This window comes from Camponotus floridanus, unplaced genomic scaffold, assembly GCF_003227725.1.
Source record: "Camponotus floridanus strain SB8 unplaced genomic scaffold, Cflo_v7.5 scaffold88, whole genome shotgun sequence".
Classification (NCBI taxonomy): domain Eukaryota; kingdom Metazoa; phylum Arthropoda; class Insecta; order Hymenoptera; family Formicidae; genus Camponotus; species Camponotus floridanus.
In genome coordinates this window covers 401,876-428,836 of record NW_020229858.1, presented here as the reverse complement: position 1 = coordinate 428,836, position 26,961 = coordinate 401,876, and the positions used below count along the sequence as shown (strand labels likewise).

General features: G+C 32.2%; 1 protein-coding gene across 13 annotated transcripts; it reads right to left on the bottom strand.

The window, feature by feature from the left end:
* Positions 1-183: 183 nt before the first annotated feature.
* On the bottom strand, positions 184-26,961 carry LOC105248063 (actin-binding LIM protein 2). 13 transcript variants are annotated; one of them, XM_011252622.3, is made up of 16 exons: positions 22,291-22,395; positions 21,527-21,804; positions 13,930-14,090; positions 13,617-13,782; positions 12,518-12,746; positions 11,884-12,202; positions 10,087-10,158; positions 9,357-9,540; positions 8,787-9,046; positions 8,430-8,697; positions 8,133-8,216; positions 6,424-6,524; positions 4,936-5,005; positions 3,700-3,782; positions 1,659-1,862; positions 185-1,417 (listed from the first exon to the last, which is right to left on the bottom strand). In XM_011252622.3, the coding sequence occupies exons 2-16, from the start codon at positions 21,624-21,626 to the stop codon at positions 1,304-1,306; spliced, it is 2,415 nt and encodes an 804-aa protein (XP_011250924.2). In that variant the 5' UTR covers positions 21,627-21,804; positions 22,291-22,395; the 3' UTR covers positions 185-1,303. The 13 variants fall into 13 exon arrangements, with proteins under 13 accessions (XP_011250926.2, XP_019882054.2, XP_019882055.2 ...); XM_025414717.1 differs by having other exon boundaries at positions 21,527-21,881; positions 22,291-22,393; XM_011252624.3 differs by lacking the exons at positions 6,424-6,524; positions 22,291-22,395 and adding an exon at positions 5,165-5,262 and having other exon boundaries at positions 184-1,417; positions 21,527-22,234.

The following is a 26,961-nucleotide window of genomic DNA, read 5'->3' as shown; positions in this document are numbered from 1 at the left end:
TTCTTTTTAAATATTTATTTAAAATATTAAACATTTTTGTGAATTTATTTTTATCACATAAACATTGTATATAAAATAATTACTTTATAATTGTTAAAAATCACTTACAATTTTAATATTTTTTTATAAATAAATATAAATCGATGTAAACAACTTCAAAATTTGAAAGATGCTATAAATTTAAATATGATATATAGTAGTATGAAATAATATTGCTATATATATAGCTATATATATAGTAAAATGTAATAAAATGTATATTTTGAGTTAATGACAAGTCAATGGTTCGATTGTTAGATCCACCACAACTATAAATTTGGTCCTGATTTTCATATGTATACTCTAATGTAGAGTGATCGAGTGATCATAGAAGTCTATCGCAATCTGCACCGCAGAGTATTTACTTTAGCTACTACATTCAAGGATAATTAAAAACATTGATATATCTCCTCACACAAAAAATACCGCAAGCGATTCTATAAAGTAATCCTTGCCACAAAGTAAATTAAAACGAGATAATTCACACACAAATTATTTGATTAATCAGCGTACTCGTACCATTCAGCAAGCTGGGCTCATCTCCTCTACTTATACTTTTAACTTTTCACGTTGTACATAATAAAATATAAGAATAATAATAATATTAATAGTATAGTTAAAAATTAATAATAATAAATCCTACCATTGTAGCGTCCCTTGCATTATAATCTCCGCAAGATTAATATATATATATATATGTATGCGATTTAGCGAATATGCAATTACTATGTAACTTCTCTAGCTGCTTTTTCACGCCGCTTTTCGATTTTTCGATTAACTTCTTATTTACAATAGCAAATTGTATTAAGAGTTTTAATCGCAATCTCACATTTGATTATCTTCTCGTCTATATTTTAATATCAGCCGTTATTGCGTACTCGCCTTAAATGTGTATATAAGTGAAACCAAGTTACGATAGAATTCCAAATGGTAAAATTCGAGAAAGGCTATGTCGCTGAACAAATTGGGTCATAGATAAAGCTGCTTGGATTCGTTGCTGCGAGAAAAAGTTGACAATAAGTGGCAGTGATTCCGTGTCATTATATATGTGTATATGTGTGTGTATAGAGATATATCTGCTCCTGCCTAAAGAACTTCCATTTTGCAAACATACGCCGGCCGGCAGATTGCTCGCAAGGATCGTCGAACACATTTTTTTTCTCCGCGATACATCTACCCACGCAGTAGGAATGTACAGTCTATACCACAGTATAACACAATCGTGACACAATGCGGATATAATAAGTAAAATGTGTAAAATGAATTAAAACAGTCGAACACGTCTTTTGATTTCGTTGCGACGCCACTGTGGCAATCTGTAGAATTCCGCTCGAGAACACTGAAGAATGACCTCGAATTCTGCATCGGAGAGATGTCGCTAAATGAGAAAAAAAGCTTTGGATTATTTCTGTTATAATGTTAATTGTAATTAGTTAATACATATGTATTAATATATTATTATAATTGTAATTCTATATTTATAACTATAATTTCAATAAATATAATGATAAAGATAATAATAAATATAATGATAAGGAATAATATTGTTAATAATGTCCGATAATTTTTTTTAATGATTTATAATTAACTGATTAAATAACGACAACGATATCACTTACCTCGAGATTGCAACGATCCACATCAGCTGGCAACCTGTAGTTGGTAATAACAAGTAAGTGATAGGGATAAAGCTTGGGTGGTTCGGTTGGCGCAGCACCCATATCCGGCAGTGATCTTCTCACATGATGACCTCCGTGGCCTCCAACAACCGAACCTAGGCCACCTGTATACGTGGTGGATGATGGGATGATCCCACCATCATTCTAAACCACGATTACATAAATTACAAAATTATAAATTTCACGATAAAGATAAATCGGAAGATAAAAATAAGACATTAACACATGGACGAAACAAGAAGAATATATAGGAGTTACATTTGCGCATTCTTTCTTTCAGTTTTCACGAAAGGAAAACTAATTTGAACGAAACAGAATAAATTGTAAAATACAACAAATTGCATATAAAATAGAAGATTTAATTGAATAAATTGATTTTATATCGAATATAAATTTTATAACAAAAATAAAGAAAGATGAAGTTTTGCAATATTCAGATTACAAAAGACAATTTCTGTTGGCTCTCCTAAAAATATTCTTGTCAACGTCCATGAAACAGTAAACACATTATTTTCACACTAAAAAACGCATGATGAATTGATATAATTAATGAAATGATTGTTTTATATGCACGAACGAATGGTCAAATTTATATGACTCAATAAGCTGTCTCAGTATTATTAGACAATGACTCTACTAATTTCCTGAGTAATTAATTTCTAACTGAGACTTGCGCGTAATTAAAGTTTCAAACGTTTTAAATTCTTAGATAATTTAATTTCTTTGATAATAATAATTCATTTATCTAAAGATAAATCGAAGCAATATTTCCATGCATGCATTTTTATCTGTTTTTAAAAAATTTACAAAATTTTTGTTATTTAATATAATTATGATTAATTATATAATTTTTCATTATTTTTGCTAATAATGTATATACCATACATGCATTTTTTACAATTACAAAATTTTGTGTACCCAACGAATATATTTTAACATGTGAATGATTTATTGAACAGATACTATTGATAAACGACACTTATATAATATTGAATAATCCACTTTTTGATAAAATTATATCGTTTTAAATGTTAATAATGTAACATCAAATCTTTGACATTAAAAATACATGAAAATTTAATTTTTTTTGTTACCAGAATTACTAAATGGATTATCCAAGAATAATAAAATTTTTAATAATTCTCAAAATTAGGTGTTTTTGGATGCAAAATACATTATGTAATATTAAGATTCAAAAAAGAAGAAAAACATATTTTGATCAATGGGGCTAAATAGCATGAAATAGATAAAATTAATTCGATTAATTAACTAACTTAACTTAAAAAATGTAAAAAGCTTCTGATAAATCAAATATGCAACATTGAGTAAATTGAGAATAGGTACAAACAATCGAAAATGCGAAACTCAAAATTGTAGCAAAATATACAGCATACATGCATATTCATTATACATATGATTATATGTACAATATATTACATTGTAATATAAACAAGTAGCAAATTATATATATAATCACATATATGTATAAATAATCGGGAAAATTTTATTCATCGCATAAATTTCGAATGTACAAACTATATTGCCTTGTTTCTCAGATAAATGTGTGCACTTAATGCAACACATCTGCAATTATGTAGAAACGTGCTTAGAATGTTTTAAATAAAATTACATTTTCATAAACTCCTTTTATTAGAATAATCAAATTGAATATCAATCAAAGAAATATTCGATAGCTTCTTTTTGCCTTTAAAAGTGAGAAATTATTTATTTTTCAAAAGAAAATACGGAATACGAGAATCTTACATCTATCAAATATTTATTTACTATTTGTTTATTTAATAAGGAATTAATAATATAAATAATTTTCTAAATTTTATATTTATAAAAAGTTTTATAATCAGCATCAAAAAAACCTTGAAATTAATGTAGAAAGAGACGTAATTAAATTGCAATATGATACTTAAATTGTTCTAATAAACGGAATTATGTTGTCATACAGGTGCGAGAACAAACTACAAACCATGCTAATTCGCCGGGAGTAGTATGGGGCTGTAGTACATACCAGTGCCCGTCGATCCACGTCCGTGATGCTGCCTGTTGATACTAAAATTGGGGAAAATTTGAAAGAAAACCATATCAAACCATATTGCACAAACCACTTCCTACGTTAACTACAATTTGTTTTTCAATAATGTTCATCAATAATGTTCCCCTTTCATTACCTGCCTGTAGATTTCACAACTTATGCCTGAAAAAATGCGCAAAATAGCACAAACAATTATTTAATTAAAAATAGACAAAGTAACGTGGGAACATGATTGCTTTATAATAATTCAATGATAAATTTGCTATAAAATTTCAGATTTATAAGTGAATCGTTTAAGTTTTTTTTAAAGAATGATCAAAAAACTAAATATTTTAACAAAATCGCATTATATGTGTAATTTTTCAAAAGTTGAAATATATAATTTAGCTTATCATCTTTTCACAAATTTAGCATGATTATTTGCCTGAGAAAGAAGACTGTCGTAAATAATCGGCGCGTAATTAATAATCAAATATCATTTTCACAGATGTTTTAAGTAGACAAAATCGTATATGAGACGACGTACAAGCCAATGGACAATGTACAACGTTTCACAGGAGCAATGCGATAGCTCGCAGAAATATTAGTGAAGCATGCAGGAACAAGGCGAAACGAAATATGTAAAAAAAATCATAGCAGGGACACGCTTGCAAAAATCACTAGCTGTTTTCTTAAAATATTAACTCATATGTTAAATGAATATAAGATCTCTCAAGAATCATAGCAGTGTCTCTGAAAAACATAAATATTTTAAAAATATACCTTCATTAAAAACAATCGGAAAAATAACTTTTAAAATAAATTATAGATTTTTGATAAAATTTAGGGGACTTTAAATAAATTTTATTTGATTTATATTAAAAAGATATTCACCAAGATTCAATCCTAGAAATAAAGAGTAAATAACACAGTAAATAAAAACCTCAAATGAAATCGCTGTGATGAGAGGTGACTTCAAATTGAAAAATCTTATTTTAAAAACTCTTCAAAATATTTCAGATTGGCACTGAAAAAATTAGCGCATCGAAATAATTGTCTTTCTAGTAGGTCTGTCAAATGCGTGTAAAATTCGCAAGCGCGTCAAATTTAAGAAGCGTAGTGTAAACGAGTGAAAGGATCGCGTGTAATCAACGGGGACCGGCGTCGGTCGGTCCCTCTCGTTTTACTCACTGTCCGACTTGCCAGATGAGAAATCAGTGCTGTGAGTCTTGTCGCCCATCCCGCTGAACGAATAGTCGCCCTAGACGACAGAAAAGCGTTATCTTAGAAAAGCTCGGCCGCCGCGGATCGATTCTATCTACGTACTCTTTCTTCTATACATCATTATATGTAATTTGCACTATATCAGCGCGGCGGTGCACGTCGCATCGTCGACTGTGACTTGCGGTGCGAGACTTACAGGGAGAGCAGACACGGAACCGCCGGTCGAGGAGAAGGTGTGACTTCGCGGTGCCAGACCGTACCCCGGCTTCGGGATGTGCCGAAGAGAGCTCACAACTGGTTTACAAATCATTCAATCGACATAGATATTACTGATTAGTCTCAACGATGATCTCAATTCGCTCAATCCCATACGAATGCCCAACGTTCGCTTGCCAGATTTTTTTTTCAATACCGTTAAACTCTATCCGGAGCCATGTCGCTCTCTTGTATCACCAAAGTCAACCACTGTCAAGGGATTTCCCTCTGTCTCTTTGCGCCCCAATAATAATACATTTGATATTTTCTACTCTTTCCAACGTTTCTTTGCTAAGAATCCGGATCGATTTATATTAAAAAGCAGATATCCATTGACATATACATGCGACGTATTATGAATTATTTTTCATTTTGTTCCTATCTTTTATAATTGTCATGCAATTAATAAATGAAATAAAAGTAATCTTTAATAAATATAATCGTTAATAAAAATGACTGAAATAAAAGATACGAATAAATCGTATTACGTTAACTATATCTTATAGAATTTTACCGCATGTAAGTACAGATATCTGCGAAGTAACCATCTCGAATATATTATCACATCCCCATCGGCAAACGGCGCTTAAAGGAAACCGACAGTTTCGAGTGCATAAAGCAGTGATTCTCGTAAAATAGAGTGTGCGATTAAAAAAAAAGAAGAAAAAAAAAAAGAACAAGCCAGCACTTCTGTGTATAAATACAATAGATTCTTCTCATAAGCGCGCCCGTCGTATGATGACAAGTCAAAAATTTTTCTTTTTTACTAAAAACAGATATAGCATTTAAAAAAAATAAAATTATGATATATTTATATATTATGTTGTATATATTTCATAGTCTTACAACATGAGACGCATCTAAAATTATGAATTAGACTGCTTTTAAAAATGATCAGAAATCGATTTCAGATGATTGTCCTGTGAATGTTAGGAATGATAATAAATATATTCTTTCATCGCCAAATATATTTTACATGCCTACATTGCACGTGCAATTTACAATTTTCCTATATAATTGCATAAAATAATAAATAATCAGATAATATAATACATTAAAATTTAAAAAAAATGAATACACAAAAATAGAAACAAACTGAACACCTATAAATAATAAAAAACTAATTAATATTTGAAAGCGGATTTTTTATGGTTTGACTTGGGACCAACGGCGGGCGAATTGGAAAGTTTTCGGACTCACCGAGTGATAGTGCCTAGCGGCGTTTGGAAGAGTGAAGGCGCGCTGAGTACCAAGGGGTGGATAGTTTCTGGGAGCCGGGGAACGCGCCGATGACCTCCCAACTGCCGCCCACGCAAACACAACACAAACACAAAAACACAAAATAGAGACACGATGATAGTAGACGACAGGTAGTAGCGTCGTGACTAACATAGATTGTCGTATCCTATGAAATCTAGAACGCTAACTTGAAATTAGAGAGACTTTGTTACATTAATAGATATCCTTACAATAGTTAAAGATGAAGGAAAGATTAAATAAAAAATGTCTACTGCGTCGCAAGCATTATCAATAATATAATTATTAAAAGTTGCAATAATTAGCTAGTACAAATTATTAATATATGTATAACAACTTGATACCAAAATTATGATTACCTCTTCCAACATTATTCTGTTTTGTTTTTCTTGCGACTATATTATTTTTTTTTAGTATCGCACAAAATTAGATTTATTGTGATATATATTAGCGTTCTAAAGTTAGCTAATGAGCCAATATTGGAAGATATTATAAGCAAAATTCTATGTATTTGTGAAAATGCGAAAATGTGCAGGAAAGAAATAATCATGCATGTTGGCAACAATAAAACAAAAGATTAATTATGCCAAAATTATTTATCTTCCAATATTGTAGATGATATTTGTGCAGCTGGAAAATGTCTAAAAATTAAAATCATCTTTTTCTACAAGAAAACATTATATTATTATTATTATTAAAATTCTTTTTATCAATTTAATTTATTAAAGTAGATTTATTTAATATTTATAAGATAAATAAGAAATAGAGGTAATAAAATTGTTTCTATATTGCAAAGAAATATTCCAACTGTAAATAAAGTTGGAAGAAATTAGATTTCTATAATGTATTCATTTTAGTTCATTTTATTAATCTTGATATTGAATATTAACTTTGATTTAACTTAAGTCGAATAATTATTAAGATAATAATTCAAAATTTTACTGAAGCATACAGAAAAGAAAATTGATAGTTAATATTTCGTTTAGTTCGAGTTTTATCTAAAGGTACAGTCGTGCCACGAAAATGAGAATGATGTGCATAGAGGGCAATGTATGTTCGTGTATAATGAATTTCGTAGTCCCAAGTGCCATGCAAAATATAGGACAGAATCAATTACCTCGGGAAATGATTTCCACGGCTAAAGATTGCAATGGTAATTTAACTGTCCATATTTTGAAGATTGACGCGCCGCCTGACACAGCTCGACGAACGGAAAAAAATAAGGCAAGCACACTGAATTAAAGGATGCAACATGCATAGGCAGCATACATCACCTGTTAGATTAATTGGGCGTCCAATGTGTAGTTTTTGGTGCTATATCCCACTTAAAACAAAGTCCTGCTTTTGTTACGTACTGTTATCATCGTTTGTTAATTAGCGTAAAAAACCCTCCCACGTAATGATTTACATTTGCCGATTCGTCGTGCTCCACGTAGCAAACGTTTTTTTTCAGTGGTAAAACTGGATTTACGATCTCCCGCCCTGGGAAACCCCGCTCTATCGAAACTCAGAGTTTTCTAATCGATGTTATTTCAAACGGTAGAGTGGTATGTTAGTGTCATGTGCGAACGTGTGGACATGTATGAGATGATCGTTACTTATGTTAATGAGACAATTACGAATGGCGCATTAAATGACAAGTGGAAACTTACCGTTGTAGCTAGGACCACTGGATCTGTAACTGAAACCATCGTCGTCCTCCCAAGGCCGTGCATGATCAATATTTCGTGAAGGAGCTGTAACAAAAATGTTGAAATTATTCTATATTAGATGTAATATATACATATTTGCAGACGCTCGATTAATTTGTATTTAATAAAATCATGTATCTTTCTCAAAATATTAACAATTTCGATATATTAAATAAATTTAATCAAAACAAATTTTTAGTTGAAAAGTTTTTATATTAAAATAAATTTTATATTGAAAGAAAATTAATTATAACTTACATGCACCCACAGGACTCTCATAACGCAATCGATATGATGGTTCTCGAGCGGCAGATGGTGTCCTTGAAGCATTTCTAGGATCAACATTCGCAGCTCTGTGTCTTAAATTTTCTCGATCCTTTTCACGATCTTGCAGGAATACTTTAGCTATTCCCGTATCGATCTTGCTCAATTCGTCCTGCTCCTTTTTCAGTTTTTGCTCCGCCTCTTTGATGTATGTTGTCGTTTTGTTGTCCACTTCATCCTCGTCATCAGATGCAGGTACACCCTGAATTAGATACAAATATCGAACATTACATGATAACTAAGACACTAGCATTACACATCATTGAAGGAATAAATGGGATAAGATAATACCTTATATGTATCGGACCATCGTCGACGTCTTTCAGGATCAGTGTAAGGATACGGCGGAGCAGGAAAATCGTCTCTTTCGATTGGCGGTTGAGCACCTGGAGGTGGCTTCATAGCGTCAGGATAATGAGCTAATTCTATCGGTTCATCGTTATCCACCTGACTTGCTGGTGATTTAGGTCTAGTGTCACTCAATGCATCGACCAAGGCTCTCATTCCGGATCTACTGCTGCGTCCACCGCTACTTCTTATCGAACGGGACGCTATGTGAACAAAACAAATGTGTCGTACAAGCTACAAATAAATTACATAGAGAATATAAATAAATAGTCTAAAATACGCACGCGACGTTCTCATAAATTTTTAAATATAATATTAGAATAAAAAAAAGTTTTTTCTTAAATATTTTATTAAAAAAATATATTAATTTTTTTGCGATATTCACAACAAAATATTTTATAAATTTAATATAGAGATTCTTAGTGGATTATAATTTTTGTTGCTGATCTTCAAAGTGTTGAAAAAGAGACTGTTTAGATTCTAATAAAATGAATATAAATAAAAAAAACTTACAGCTAGGTCTATGAAAATGCGGGCTAGTTGGGGGTTTATCGTACGGCTGTATCGGGCGTCTCAGATATCCTTGACTGGGCGTTTCAGTCAAATATGAGTAAGTATAAATCCTAGATACATCTTCTACCGGTCGTCCGTATTCCCTCAAGATCAGACCCGGACTTCCAGTCCGCGCAGGATAATACTGAGGCAATTAATGAATTTATATCACGCATGTAGACTAATTTGTTTTTTGCGTATCTAAACGTTATATTAAATATACAAGGTGCATAAAAATCGTATAAACGAAAAATAAAATCTTCCTTTATCTTGCATTTTAAAGCTTTTTATTTTTTTGTCCTTTTAAAAAAATTAACATTATTCCGATTTTATTTGGATTTTTTATGCATCTTATATATAAAAGGAAAATATTGTGCAAGGCGAGTAATGCTCTGTCATTAACAAATTATATCAATCGTCTCTTTATTTATATTATATTTATGATTGGAAAACAGATAAAATTTATAATTAAGGTTATTGAAAAATAATCATGTAATTCGATTATAGAATTTCGCTAAATTTTACATCGCGTGTACCGTCGTCTTTCGTTCAACGGATCGATATAATTGAAATCGGATAGCGAGCGTTTAACAGAGCGAAAACACGCGATGCTAAGAAAAGGTAACGCGCGAGAAGTGATACCAGAAATACTTGTCTGAGAGAGTGCTGTGCTAAGTGACACATGGCATACCTTGCGACTGAGGCTGCTGTAAGGGCTGCACAGCGATCCGTTCAGGCTTGGCGTGCGTGACCGCAATGAAAACTATACACAATGACCGTGCGGAAAAAGTAAACAACAATTAAGAAAAGCGATAATAAAAAAACTTAATCAAAAAATTGAAAAATAATAATATAATCTCTCTGATGTGTGTATATATGTTTTCTCTTGTTTCCTACGTCGAGACGTGCGTGAAACGAAGAGCGGTAAAACGATGAGCCAGCCGATTTCGAGACAAAAAATCAAGCTATACACAAAGCTAACAAAATAATGAGAATATTTTTTTTTTAGATCTACGAAGTATTTTGCTCTATATATATTACTACTGATAATGATATACATATGCCAAGAGTGCCAAAGCGTTTCGTAGAAGAATTTCGAATGTGAAGTAACGTTATTCTAGAGAATGTTTCATCGTTGTCCATTAGCTTACGATATTACTTATTAAATATTTTTCAAAAATTGTAGGAAAATTTTTATTTTTTAATATAACGAAACATTTGGCTTCTTTTGTTATTGCTATTAACAAATTTGTGTATGCAGACAAATACAATATACAAATACAATGCGGTTAAATCGAGTAATGCAAGTGCTAGATATAAATAGCAGCATGCACACATTTCTTTATTTTCTAACATATAATACATAGATATATGATCTTTATCAATATTAAAAACGTTGATTGTAGCAACTATTTAATTGATATTAAACTTTCGATTTTAAAACAACTTTATCTTATGGATTTTAACATACATAAATAACTAACATTGTTATAACAATAAGTGCTAAATGAGTAACTAAAATTATATTTTTGATTGACAAATATAAATTCGTTCTTTGAATTGGAAGAAAATTAAACATTCGATCGTGAAATGTGATGCTATTTTTTATTTATTGTTTGAAATATATCAGTTTGCTTCAATCTAATGTATTTACATCACTGAATGTATATCGAAGAGTACGCGTATCATGAGTACTTAATATTATCTTTATTCAAACTATTTGTTATTTGATCTATGATATTTCTTCAAATACAGTTCACAGGCCGGTATTCATAATCCGTTTTTATATTTAAGACTATCTTAAATACAATCTTAAGATGTTACCAGATGGATTATAAACTAATCACACAAAGTTATATTAGCATCTTAAGACTTTACTTAAGGCGATCTTGAAATAAGAATACTGGCGCACTATGAATATTGGTCTTATTATTCGTAGAATATTTATCGTTTAAAGAAAATACAATTTCTTAAAAGCAGTCTATAAGCATGTATATACATATATTAAATGATATATGCATGTATATATAAATGTATATATGCATGTATATATAAATGTATATATGCATGTATATATGATATAAACATGTATATATAAATTAAATGATTGTTAGGCCGCAAATAATATTACACCGATTGTACTCTATGTTAGTTTATAAAATCGAAAGCTTGCTTGTTATACGAACAAAAACATTATATAGAATACAAATATCATGTGTAGCCTTTTATTCACAACAAGCTATAATAAAAGCGCACACGAAAATAAGACAAAATGCAATATTTTCAAAAATGTTAATCTAACAATCAACGAATCATATCCACACAATATTTTAATATATTAAAATGCTACAATATTGCTTCGTCAGTTCTTGTATAGTTAAATTATGAAAATATAAACAAACCTCTTTTTTAACAGCTTAAATCAATTATATACGAATGTACAGAATAAATATATGCCTGAACGGCGAATCTCACCGATTCGACTTACCTGCATCTCCGAAGCACTGCTGGAGATCCGTTCTGATTCCCGATGCTGTGGGGTATGTGCGTCGTGCCCGTTGACGATACCATTAGGTCCGGTGGTAGGTCCTGGACCACAGCGCGGGTGCCATATGGCAGCACCCTGCAGGTACATTTCCTCTCCATCACCGAACGGATCGCCACATTTCGTACAGCGCGCACAAGTCGGATGGAAATGATGGTTATCGCCGGCTTGTAAAACCTTGCCGCTGATGTAACGATTGCAGTAGGCGCACTTCACTCCAAACTGCTTTTGATAATCCTTCTCGCAGTAAGGCACCCCGTCTCTGTTGAAGAAGAAAATTTATGTAACGATTTATTTATTTTATATTTTCATTCTGACATCCGATTTGAAAAAAATCGAACAAATTTAAAGTTGAAACAGATGGAGAAATTTTTATAACGTTATTAATCAGGTATTAATTGTCTGACTTTTTAAAGATATATTAATATTATTTATTTTTTTAAAAACTTTATTTTTAAATTTCTCTAATTTTACGATTGCTTTGTAGAATTTTGAAGAAAATGCAATTAATATTATTAATATGCTTTTGAATGGTCAAGATACGAGATGATATATTTGTGAATCGCATAAGACTCACTTTCCCATGTATTCTCCATGAAGCACAGTGTTGCAGCTATGACACTTAAAGCACCAAACGTGCCATTGACGATCGAGCGCGACCAATGCCTGACCTTCCCTCAATTGGTTTCCGCAACCAGCGCAGGCACCAGGGTCAGCATGTCCGCCTTTAGTACTGGTGCTATTACCGAGCGGAGTGGAGGCCTCGCGAACTGGGATACCAACGCATCGGTGACACAACGCTTGACCTGGAACAATACACGATTCGAGATTAATGAGATCCGGCAATGGATTTCGTGGCGTCATCATTAACCTTCGCACTTTAGGTCTTCCATAACAAAATTTATCATCCAATTCTATATTTATTTCTACAATTCCTTCATTCAGACACAATTAATCTATATAACACAAGTTCAAATCTATTATGTTAGTTGCATATAAGACATTGGATTAATTATTGTTTAATTATTAACAATAATCAAACACATCAAGTGCTATATAAATACATGTTACAAAATAACACGTATTTTTAAAGACTGATTCATAAAAAGAGTAACATTTATTTCTGCTTTCAGTGAATCTTTCACAAATTGAATGAGAAAAGATTAAATTTATTTCTATTATTATTTTCTTGTTAAGATAAGAGTATTAAATGTAAGATTAACATAATTTATTTATAATGACCTCAATTTCTTCAGAAATGTGTGACACATTGAACCGTTACATTATATACACCATAAGTTGATGTACGTCACTAGGTTTTTATTTTTGACTACGTAATTGTTACAAGGACATAGTACAGATACATAGTCTTGTAACAGTGAAGCAACGATATACCAAAGTGGCAATTTACTCTAACAGATTGACTGCCATGCTAATTGTGAAATCTGCACTAAAGTGACACTGGCTATGTAATCTCAGTACGCATCGCTATTTACAATTAGGATAGAAATTGTCGACTATTTGAATTAGCGATTTCGCGCATGCTCATTTTGCATAGCGATGACTACATTATATTAAAAAGTGATACGCGTTAAATAAAGATATAAATCGAATACATTACTTTATAATGTATTAAACTAGCTTTAAATGAGTTAAGATTTTTTCTGAACACATACCTTGAACAAGAGATACTTTTGTTCCTTGTCCAAGTAGCGGTTGCCGGCATCTCTGGCAATGAAAACAATTCGGATGAAACGCGTGCTTGTCGCCGGCTGTCACTACGTCACCCTCCACGTATTCTCCGCAACCGGCACATCGTGTACCCCAGCGTTCCCGATAATCCTATAAACAAAAAGTAACAGACAAAAATAAATTATAAATATCAAACATTTTATTTCTCTTATTTTTTTCTACGGTAAAAAGCTTTCTCATTAAAAGTTGATATTATATGAGATAGATTATGTCGAATAAAAAAAATGCGCAACTCACCTTAGTGCAGTAATAGGCGCCCTCGCGCGTGAAAAATCCACCCAGTGCCAAACTAGCATTGCACTGAGCGCACTTGAAGCACCCTATATGAAAGTATTTGTCTTGCACGCGCAGCACCTCCCCGCTGCACTTCTTCTTGCAGGACTGGCAAAATGTTTTACCTGAAACAATAAATCTTTATTTAAGAGATGTACTTCCTTTGCATCATTAGTTTTCCATTTTATTCTTTCCATTTCGCATATAATCTAAATATAATAATAAATTGGAATAAATTTAGAGAGTATTATAATTAATTCCCATTAATTATAGCATTCTCGTACGTAACAAATTGCTATTGTTGTGATATAATTTGAACTAACAAGCTTATAGGAAACATTTATATGTTCAAAGATTGAGAAAAATGCATAAATTTTAACTTACAATTAGAATAATTTTATAGTTTATTTGTTTAATCTATTTTGATTCCTTTATCTTTATATATTATCCTTGTAAGTATATACTCTACTATCTTAAAATTTATATAAAATTTAATTTTAAACTAATAAGAAAGATCAGGAAATTAAAAATTGATAAAATAAAGTATTTATTAACAATGTGACTTTCCTGTGAAGTGGAAAATAAAAATAAAAGCAAAAAGAAACATTGTATGAGTCATGCACCTGCTCGCTCATGCGTATTGGATTATTTGAGATTTCTACGAGTGTTTACGCAACAATGGCGATTCGCATCTTCCACTTGCTCGTTGCACTCGCGTGGTCATCGGCGCTCGTTTAAGAGCACGTAACTTCCAACTTGTTATATAACGCACCTGTCGTCAGCTAAAAGGGTGCATTACAAAGCTCGTCTTCAGGAAAAAGACCAAACTGTGCGAGCTCGTGAAAGCTAATATAGCGTTTTCCATCGAGACGATCTGGATAAGTTCCAAAATAATCACATTCGACTTTCACGAACCGATATTTAGACTTTCAACAAATATATAGCTTTCACGAATATATATAGCTTCCAAATTGAAACAAAATCTACTGGCAAATTAAAGATAGAATTTATCTTTTTTTTTCTTTTAAATATACTTTTATTAAATATATAAATTTTTAAAAATCAGATAGGAATTTTAATCGATTATCTCATTATCTTTTTAAAGAATTGTTAAATTGAAAATGGTTCGTCGTCTTTTCTTCTTTTATGTAGCAATCAGCTAAAAGGATTTTGACATATCATTCGTTTGATGTGCGTCACTATATCTGAATTACATTCGTAACACATTGTATCTGATTTATACGTGTTGCGAATTAAAATTACGTCAAGCGAATACTAACACGAAACATAACTATAAACATGAAGACAACATTTTGACATAATAAGGGTATGAGTAATGTAGATACATTATTCATTGATCCAATTTCGAATAAAAGTCGGTACTTTACAGTTGTACATCCGCACTTGGCACGTCTCTTTCATTACACATTATAATTATATAATGAATAAAGAATATCTCGATACGACATGAGTAGCATAATTAATTCTCTTTCTCGATATATATTCTTCGTTGCGTTTCCCTGTCATCTTTCTTGTATCTGCATATCTATAAAATTACATCGCGAGGAAATAATTAAAAATAAAATAGCACGATCCTTGATGCAGATTATAATTGTAGGAAGCGGTAAAAAAATTCAAAATAAGTGCTTATCCTGCTTAGTCATTCAAATCGATGAGTCAGTCATCTCCTGTGACAAGACGCGATGAATGTGGCGCCTTTATTGAATTATCGGTTGTTTTGAACGGCAATCCGCGATAAATTATAGTATATCTATCCAGTGCAACACTGGATTGTGCATGAAATGTCAGGGGAGTTGGATTTCCTCGTGCAGTACAGTCAATATTTAGAGAGGCAGAACTAATAATCTTCCTCCATTTGCGCTCGTTGCACCGAATCCAGCTGTTCCGCCTAAAGACCGCGCTTGTTTTGAGGTAATGATGTGTGTATAGAAAAAAAGATACACGGGAAGCAGCGTTAAATTACGATTCGATCCCGTTGGTACGAAACAGAACTTTTTATTATGTAAATATAATGTGGCTTTCCGCAACGAACTAACCACCTGTTAATCACGAATACCTTATTTAATGATGTCGATCTATCTATCTGTTGAGAGTTTGATGGACAGCTATTTCCGAAGATAATTAACATGAACAGATTTCAATTCGAGAAAGCCTCGTATATATAAATAAAATATTATTTCTAAATTAATTCGAGTATGTTTAATAGAAAATATTTTAATAGAAATCTAAGTAAAGATCTAATTTGTAAAATAACTAAGAAATAAGATAAATATAACACTTTCTTCCAAATTTTCAATTCTCACTCTTGATATTTTTGCCACATGAAAGTTTTGTAAACTCTCTTGATACATTTGGCAAATGTAAAGTATTTTAAACATCCTGTGTAAATCACACACGGAATATACTTCAAACAAACGACTTTACTTCGCGGGAGATTGCTACCAAAAATTTCACGAATTCAATGAAACAAAAGCAAATGTCGGCGATATTTATAAATAACTTGAACAAAAACCGTGCATAAACTTTCAAAACGGGAAACCGGATCTCGCATATTTTTAAAAATACTCGTTGACATCATAGCCTCCTCGTATCTGACGTCATCGAGTCGTCATATGAGTTAAAGTCGACGAGCATGAAAAAATCCGCATGTAGGCAGACGGTGTTAAATGCATCCGCTTTGTTTCGACATATCTGAATGCTGAGAGGAATTTATTTCAGAAACAATTTGAAAAAGATTTTGAGAGAGATTGAAAAAGATATTTCTAAAATCCATGAGAATTTTTTTCAAATTTAAATTCTAGAATCCGAATATTTATGACAGGATTACATGTATAAATAGGATAAAAGTTACCGTCAAGTTTTCTGCAAAAATATTAAATTTTAAATACGTCCATTAAATCAAATCTGTGATAAAATATTCCGTGTAGAAGAAAAATAATGATTGTAATAAATAGAAAGTAACGAAAAAATTCAATACTTTAGCTAAAATTAAGCACATTGTATGTGTGTATGTATGTTATTTGTATAGTTAACTTTCAGTTTAAAATAATGCTGATGCTATACTTTCTCTGTTTAGTCAACAGGAAAAGTATGAAATAAAATACAAAATTACGACTTCAGCACTGTTACGATGCGAGCTCGCATTTAATCGAACGGGGGCACTCGTCCATAAAGTGACACACCCTCGTCTGCGCGTCACATCTCGTTTAATTTACGGCACGCTTCAACCGCAGCGAAAAATCTGTGGCCAGAAAAAATGTTAGTCGATAGGTCCAACAGACAAGCGGACGATAACAAAATTTATCACTCTCGTGATTCGCGCGCAAAGTGTCAACCGTCGTCATCGACGCGATAACAGTCATGCACAAAACGAGAAAAAAATAAAATAAAGTCACATTATTTAATCGAGTCTTTCCATGCAAGAATCTCATAGCAAATGAGAGAGAGAAAAAGAGAGAGAAAGAGGAAGAAGAAATAAATTAATAGAAATTTATATTTCGATTTTGATTGATCGAACTCTTGTTTCAAAAAAGCATTATATAATTTGATTAAAAATCAATTTGTAAAAAATAATGACAATGTAGATGTTTCAACCATGTTATTAATTACTAATTCAATATCGATATTCATCGTCGTGTCAAAAAGGTGCCACGTCATTTAAATGCATAAAAGATCAGTTCTTATCACATTTGCAAAGTGAGGTTGATAATTAAAAATTTATTCTCTGAACGCAAGGCTTAGTAATAAGTAATGTATAATAACTTTTTTAAATTTATATTTGCAATATGAAATATCTTAGAAATCAGTCTCGAGTTCTATTTTTGTAAAGATACAAAATATGCGCGAAATTAATTGAAGAATGACTCTGTCGTGACTGTTCTACATAGGTACCGCTATGGTATGTTAATATGATTCATAAGTGGTCTAAATAGGATGTGCCAAAGTGGGGTTAAACGCAGCGACCCTGGACTGCCCTGATCACTCTCGCGTTGCACTCTGGGTTATAAGATCGAATAATAATCGATCATGCAATAAATGTCTATCGATTATGCTAAATCGCCTTGCTCTTTTCTGCTATGGATCGAACGATTATTCTATGCACAATTCCATTCATATATGTAGTCTATATAAATCAAGAAAATACTTCTGTTCTTATTTGCGAGCTTATTCTTCTAATTCTTCTTTTATAAATTGTATGATTTCTATTAAAATACAAGATAATTATAAAATGTTAAAAAGTTAATAGAAGAAATTTAGAGTTGAAACTTTCTTAGAAAGAAATAAATAAATAAAAATTATTATTAAAAATCATGTAATTATTGTTAAACTATTTAATATTGGCGCCTGCATAACTGAACCATCTTGTCAACACTTGTATAAGTAATATAATTATACATATATTCTGGTTTATATTAATAATTCTGGTTTATAGATAATTATGAAACAATTGACTGAGAAATAACAAAATCATAATCGCTTATTTCATTAAAAATTCTTAAAGTTTGTTTATTAAGTCAATTCATTAAGGAAAATTTGGGTTTTACTCATCCTCAAGAGAATACAGCTGGTGATATGAATCATAAATTATATTTGGGAAATATCTGAGCTTCTTTCTGAAAATACGTATTTTTTTTTAGAAAAAGATTATAACTTGAATGATATTTTTGAATCACATCTGAAATAATTTATGCTTATATAATGTATTGTTGTAATGCATTTTTATATTTTGAAAATTATATAATTAAAATATAAAGCAATAAAATAACGTTTAACATCGAGAGATATCGTTGAGTACGTAACGATAATCTATATCTGCAAAAATTTGATGAGTCTTTATCAAGGACAACCGCGATATTTCAAAAGAACAGTTAAATTTTGCATGATTTTTCTTATAATAACTACATGTAATTTTATATTACATTACATTTTATACAATTTAAAGATAACGAAATAAAAGCTTGCATAGAATAATAGAACGTAAAATAATATAACAGGACACGTCTGTCCGCTTAAATTTCGCTGAAACTCGCATAAATGTGCAGTCAACAGAAGAACATCTGCAAAACTGCTGTCCTAAGCGAACATTTTAAAAGCTTATTTCTTTATTAAGATAATTTAAAGAATAGATTAATCATACATCCATTATAACTATCGAACTTGCCAAACACATTAATTTTCATGGAAGATTAATTACACAAAGTAATACTAATTTATAAATGCGCTCCTATTTTATTGTTTTACAGAAATACATTTTTCTAGACTTTTGTTCTACATTTTGTCTTTATTTTCTTATATTATTTTTTCTAATTCTAAAAAAGAATTAGAAAAAAATAATAAAAAAATTTAGGTAATAGTTTAAAAGTAATATTAAAATAATTTCCTAGTGTAATTATTTTATTTCAACAACAGTATTTGCAACAGAAACAAGAGGCTTTATCATATAAAAACTTTATCATATAAACTTGTGATCGAAGAATTATTCGCGAAGGAAATAACAAGTTTAATTATCATCCATACTTGAACTCATTCTAATTAATGAAAAACTATTGTTTCAATTGTGTGCTCCTGCGATAACAAACTGACGTAATGCGTAAGATTGCAATTATAAACTAAATATAATTCGCGTTATTTCATCTCTATATTATATTTGATAATTAATAAATTATAAAATTAATTATAATATACGCATCATGTTCCACGAAGTTAATAAAAATATATACCGACCATAAAACACTACAACAACTGCTTAACAGTAACTGCACGATAATTGTGGTTACATTTTGCGGTTTTTTTATCGCTGTGCACATAGTAACAAGTTTCCTTGACGTTATTTTCGTTTATGTAATATGTACACCGATCAATTCAATAAGACTTTACAAACAATACTATATATATCTATAAATAGAAACAAAGAGGTTTTTTATAAATATTGCAGTGCATAATCATTCAACGCAGTTCAAGGCTATAATACACATATTATCATTCATACAATTATCATTGCGTTACAATATCTTACAGAATTTAATCATATATAATGTGATACGCAGAAACACATTTTTTTCACACGTACTTATTGTATGACAATTGCCTGGCAACTATTAATAATGCATGGGGCGAATAATTAATATTCCACATGAACGAGAGGATAATTGTAAAGGTGAGAGAGAGTAATTATAAAAAATATGTATACTTTATTCACGCACAATGTTTGCATATATACGACTTTCAGCATCGATAACGCAAAGTAAAAAATTGCAATAATTGCATCCCGTGATGTAAAAAAATTCTTCGCACACGGGCTAATGTATTACATATCATTTGTTTGCTAACTCAGCTCCAATGTTATTTCAACGAGAAAAGACACTTTGCACCTTCAAACATCTTATTTAATACTGACAAATAATCATTGTTAGTTTTCTCTCGCGATGTATTAAATTTCGATTTAGAATCAACGTTTGACACTTTTAATTTGAAGGCGAATTATAGCGTGAATCGAAAAGCAAAGTAGTTTTCGTATTTCGACCTATACGCGGTATCGCTGACACGAGCGGAACACAATCGTTATCTTGTATACCGCAAAATATATTTTCCTCCTCGAAGTACAATACATATCGGAATGGTTAAAATGCCTTAGGCATGCGCGCCACGTCACGTTCCTCGGATTCGTCTTGTCACGAACAACGAAAATCGTGACGAAGATATTCATGGCTGAAAGGAATGAGCATCGTATAATATGCAAATATCCCCTTTTTCTCGAATATCGCAGCTCGCGTGGTGTTACACAAGGTACTTTCGCATGTTATTTAAGTCGAGTCGTGTGTCGCATCGAAACTTTAACCTAGTTGTAAACCAGCTGATAAGCGCGGATGATCAGTATGTCGTAAAATACTACTGCAATTTAGCATTATCGTGTAAGTTTTAATTCGTCGAGTCCTTCTTTTATCGAGACAAATTTTATTTTTACACGAGATATGATGTGGCTTCGACTCTGTAAATTCGAGAGATAGAAGTGGGATTTATGGATTTATTTTATTATTATTTGGCGCAATTAATCTTTATTGAAGTGAAAATTAATGTATCCAGCAAATCGATAGTTTTAACGATTAATGAATATTGATACGATGAACAAATATTTCGATATACGCTTTATTCGGCTTTATTATATCTTCGTGCGGATTTTACCAGCAAATTTTTCTTATCTATAATAATATCACCATTTATTTATCATCATCATTATGCAAACAAGCACAATGTGCTGGAAGTGATGGGGAACGAACACCAAATTGAAAGATAACGATATTGCAGGAGAAGTTAATATTGAAAAGCTGATGATTCATTTAAATATCTTTATAAAGTAATAACAATTTTATCGGAAATCTATCGCAGCGGATCTCAATCTATCCATCCGTAGAATTACAGACGGATGCTGAGCGACGTAAAATAAAGGATTATTCACATCATCGACCGTGGAATAAAAGCTCCGCTTCGAGGAAACAATTCGTCGATTTTTGCGGTTTTGCCCGTCCCGTCCGTTCCTTACCTTTTTTCAATTGCTTTTGCTTGTGCTCGTCGGCACCGTCTCTCCTGATCCCCGCTTTGCTTTCACTCGCTATGAGACTCTCGCTAGTCTTCGATTTCATTGTGCCTGCTGGCTGCGTTGCGTAACTTCAGGGTCACAAGCCGCCCGCCCGGCACGCACAACTCTTCTGCCTTTCTGCTTTCCCCGCGCGAGAGATACCGATAAGATAACAGCGAAGAATCGGTGCGCGCGATTTGCATCAAAAATTTCGATTCCGGATCTTAAAGTAACGCGGCGATCTGTCGTAGAATCGTGACATTCAAATGAGATCTGTCAGCGAGAGAATCAATCGACTTTTCTTGATAAATCTACGTATCTTGATAAATCAAATTGAAAAATTTTACTCAAAAAATTGTAGAAAAAAAATTTAGTCGCGAGTCTAATAAATTGAGATTATATCATATGTTTCCTGTTTTTTTAGTCAAATATATTTTATTCGCGACACTCTATACATGCCGTTATGAAACAAGTAAAGATTCTAGGTAATAACATCCTTGATAGATTAGAGAGATATCAATTTTGCCGAAGGCGATTATGTTGTTTGCCGAGCAGAGTGCATTGATGATAGCGTGATAAATTTTTGCAGAATATAGGAATCTCGATTTTACCCACTATACATTTTCACTCGGGTACATGTAAATATTTATATTTAATATATACGCGAAATTTTATACATCGCAGGAATTTTTTTTTATCCGAGTAATTATTCACTTTGATAAGCTAACCTGAATTTCGAAGCAGTTATTCCGAATGGTGCGAAAAATTGACGCGAAATGTCACGATACTGGGTACGACACGATCGTTGCGACTGCCGATCGACGACTGCCTGTGAAGTGGAGGAGATTCGTGCATCGAGTCCCGTGAGATTGTCACCCGTACAGTCGACGCAGATAACGTTTACTTTTCACGGTTGACTACGCCCTGCGAGAGCCTAATCTCGGATCGGCAGAAGTAACTTCGCGCTTTGTATTTTGCCGCAATTGTTCTCGTATTTTCCTCACCTTTTAGCAATCTGTTTGTATTGAACATACAAATCAATACAATATTTGCAAAAGAAATTGCCTAAAAATTAGAATCTTATAAATTGATAGAATAATTTATATAAACTCGTATTAAAAATGCAAACATAACGAATCTTCGAATTAAAATTTTAAGATATCAAAGAGAATATTTTCAAAGCTTGCAACAAAGCTCTACAAATCTCTTTAAAAAATTTTTTATATAGGTATAAATTAGATCTTTAAAATATAATTTTTATTTATGTAAAAAACATAAGATGCAGTAAGATTACTGATATTCATCAAATTGGATGACTAGAATTGGAGGATGATATTTGAATTTATAAATGGAAATTTGTTACATATATATATATCATATATATGGCTTTAATAATTATAATTCAGTTAGTTGAGAAGATGTCCGGCGTCTGTCATAATTTTATCATCATGTATGCACGCGGTGTCCTAATTCCGTCAGCTTAAACTGATTTTGCACATAACAAGATTACATGATTAATACCAGAATAATAAACGTTCTTGCATTATTCTTATTCATAATAAGAGATCGTCCTTTTATAAAAATATCTACAATAAATTTTGTAAGTCATTCAATTGTATCTCGAAAAAATAACGGAGCAAGGCAAATTATTCTCCAGACAAATTTTGATACAGAAATAAAATTAATTAAATTAAATGTTACTCATAACGTTATGATAGTGTTACTATTAAGTTTTTACGATTTTAAATTTTTTATTTCTTGTGTGAGAAAGAATAAAATTAATATAATTTTATCTTGCTAATCAATAAGCATTACTGCAGTATGCAACTTTAGAATTGCATTTTGTTCTCGGGAGCAAGTTCAAGGACCCTCCGGCATAGTCAATGCACGCTGCGCATCACCAATAAGCACTTGGAATATTGATCTAGGATACAGGAAACTAGGGTCTTTTCAACTGGATAATCCAATATTTCGAAGATGTATAATTGAATATTTTTTCAAGACTGATCTCTGTATTTTTATAGACTACTAATATATTTTAAAATAATACAGAACAATGTCATTTTGACTTAAAGATTTCAAGCATTTAATAACTTTTCAAATAATAATTAATCTCAAAATTGGTCATAAGATAATCGTACAGTACATTTTACAGAAAAATTCTCGATATAATTGTATAAAAAAATAATTATATATAATTACTCACACGAGCAGTTTGTTACAAGGATTATACAGGTTTCGTACCAATTCCAAACTATGTATTTTCGTGCTCGACCTTTCGTTGACCAATTAGGGACCTTCACCGCAGGATTCCCCCTCAAGAAACGCAACGTCCGTCGTGTACAGGGAATATAGAGATATCGATCAGCAACGGGCTTGTGCAGTTTCAGCGAAACGCGTTAATAACATTTTCCAGGATGGAAGACCCTCGCCCGTAAATGTGCCAAGCGAGGGAAACCGAGAAAAGGATCAATACCGCGATACGTCAATCGCTGCTCCGGGTTAACGCGCTTCGTTGTTAACTGATCTATTATGTAAACGTTTCCTCGTGCGTGAAATGGCCGCACGTTATACCGTCTCGCATATAAGGTCTTCGCGTTTGCATACGTTTACGTATGTGTGCATTGTAAGATCGACGTCCACGTAACACCGCAGATCGAGGTTACGACAGTGTCGTAACATGATCGATAAATGAATGTCGAAGACGCAAAAAAGGAATAATCAAATCCACGCACTGCAACATAATTAATTATTCAAATGTAACATTCCGGGTAAAATTGTTAATTATTCGAAAAATAAATTTATCCAAAGTGTGGCTTAGAAATTGCTGCTTAATCTCTTTTAATGTTCAGATAGATGCAAATTAATTAACTAATTAATGAGTACTATATATTAAGAGATAAAAACGTGACACAATTTATCTCGTATTTAATTTTTATAATTTAAATATCATTAATAAATATCATTAATTTTTATAATTTAAATGTTATGTTCTTAATCAAGAAGAATGATAAAATTCCAATATTTTAATAAAATCGTCCGAACTTTTTTTAAATATGCATGAAAAAAAAATGCTAGAAAATATTTTTTATCGACTAGAGAATTGGCTACCGTGCAATATAGTTTGGAATTGGCACAAAAGCTGTATAATTTTTGTACCAAATTGCTCGTATAAATCATGTATAATTACTTCTTTATTTTTGCTAATGCCACGTAATCATGTAATGCAATTATCATAAAGATAACTTTCCATTTAAGTCTTTTACAAACTAATTATCTCTCCGATGATATATATATATATATATATATATATATATATATATATATATATAGAAGCCATTGAATTGCTCTAAAATACCATGTGTATCGTGTAAGATAAATGACACAAGAGTGACAGTTGTGTAAGGAGCGTCACGCCTCACTAACTATGGATCCGGCACGAGCGTGGTGCATCGGTCGCGTGAGTGAGTAGGAGATGAAATTGCAACGAGCGAATTACGGGACCACTGGCGTCTCTTCCGACGTGGCACGTAGATCAACCTCGTCTCGTAATTGCGATCGCAAATAATTCATATAATTGTGCGAGCAATCGACGGATATGCGATTCGTTCACTCGCAAGAGAGAGTGGATACGTATCGTGATGCGTTATACGAATATTAAAAATCGAGAAACCATCAAAATTGTACAATAAAATAGAACGAGAAAATTTATGAGAAAATCCTCTTTTTTTTTTAAATAATTCGTAGTCGTCTTGAAAAAGAGAATACATTGCAGCTTGTACGGTAATATCTCGATAGTATCGATGTTTCTCGCGTTGATAAGAAAAATAGTAATACTTTCAAAATATTAAAGCGGTAATAAATTGCGGCGGTTCTCGAACGCGAAAGCATCTATACCATAAGCAATTCTATTCACAAATACTCGCTCGTGTCGGCATTCACAACGAAACGTCAAAAGCGCGTTTGCAAGTTATATTTCTATCATGACTTTGGGAATATGTGTCATGTACGTTATTTAGAGCACAAAACTGGACGATTAGATTTAAGAATCTTGAATCAGAGAAAAGCAAAATATATGTGTGTATTATCATCAAGTAATTATACAATATTATATATATTAATTAATATTTATAATATTTTATATGTAATTGTAATATTAATATTATATAAATGTAAATAAATAAATATTTATATAATATATTAATATTACAATTACATATAAAATACTATATTATAAATAATATTAATTAATAAATAATATTATATGTGTATATTTACACGATGAGATGGTACATATATATATATTTGTATGATGATAATATATGTTAAATGCTGTATTAATATTTGTAATTGTATCTTATATTTATCTAACTCACAATTCTCTTTATCTCGTCTTTTCTTCGATTCAATATATATCGTCTTACAGTAAACATTCCTTGTTAAAGATGATATGGATTATATTTCTGATCTACATTGCTATGCTCTAAATAGCAATCTAAAATTAAATATGATTTTCTCTAGTATAGAGAAATAAAAATAGAATATAATCAAGAAAGGAAACTTAAAATGATTGAACAAGATGATGAATGATCGAATAATGCCAGATTCTTCATAGAAATCTGATTACATCGAGAATGCAACGCGACATAAATCAATAGAAAAAGAAAGAAGAAAAAGGTCGTTTTCCTCGCGCGTAAGATCAGAAATAGGGAACGAGCGAGGGGGAGAGACTCGTCCTTAAATAAAAAAAAAGAAGAAGAGTAGAAAAGCGGCTACAGGACCCAACGATGCGAAATTCTTCGGACAAGCGGGTCGCATAAAATGTGATATGCAAAAGGAGAAAAGGAGGACGAAGGCAAATAGAAAGAGCACAGGAAGAGGAGGGGACAAGGGGGATCCTCACGCATCACGCGTATACGCGCGGGGAAGGGGGAGGGGGAGGGTAGGCGTTCGCCCTAGAAAACGTCAAACCGACGGATTCACCTATTTATAGACCACCGAGTAAGTTCGCGGTACGAGCCTTTCGGAAAACATTAGCCGCTCTCGGATGAGCGCGAGCTCGTGAAAATCAGACGGAAACTGCACGACGCAGGGGCGTACCCCCCTTCCTATGCACGCGAACGAGCAAACGGACGGACGAACGGACGGACGGATGGACGCCGCATTCCTTCCTACTCTCTCGTCCTCTTCCTCTCGCCTAGCCTCCTAGTCGTAAGTCGCCAAGTCCGTCGACGCGAGAGACAAAGGAGGCGAGATAGAGAGAGAGAGAGAGAGAAGAGAGAAGCAAAGATCGAGCGAAAGAGATGCGAGAGCCGGCGTTCCCTGACCGCTTTCCGCTGATACTTTTTTTACTCACCCATCTTCGGGAGTGGCACGAGCTGCGGCGAAACGGCGGCGGA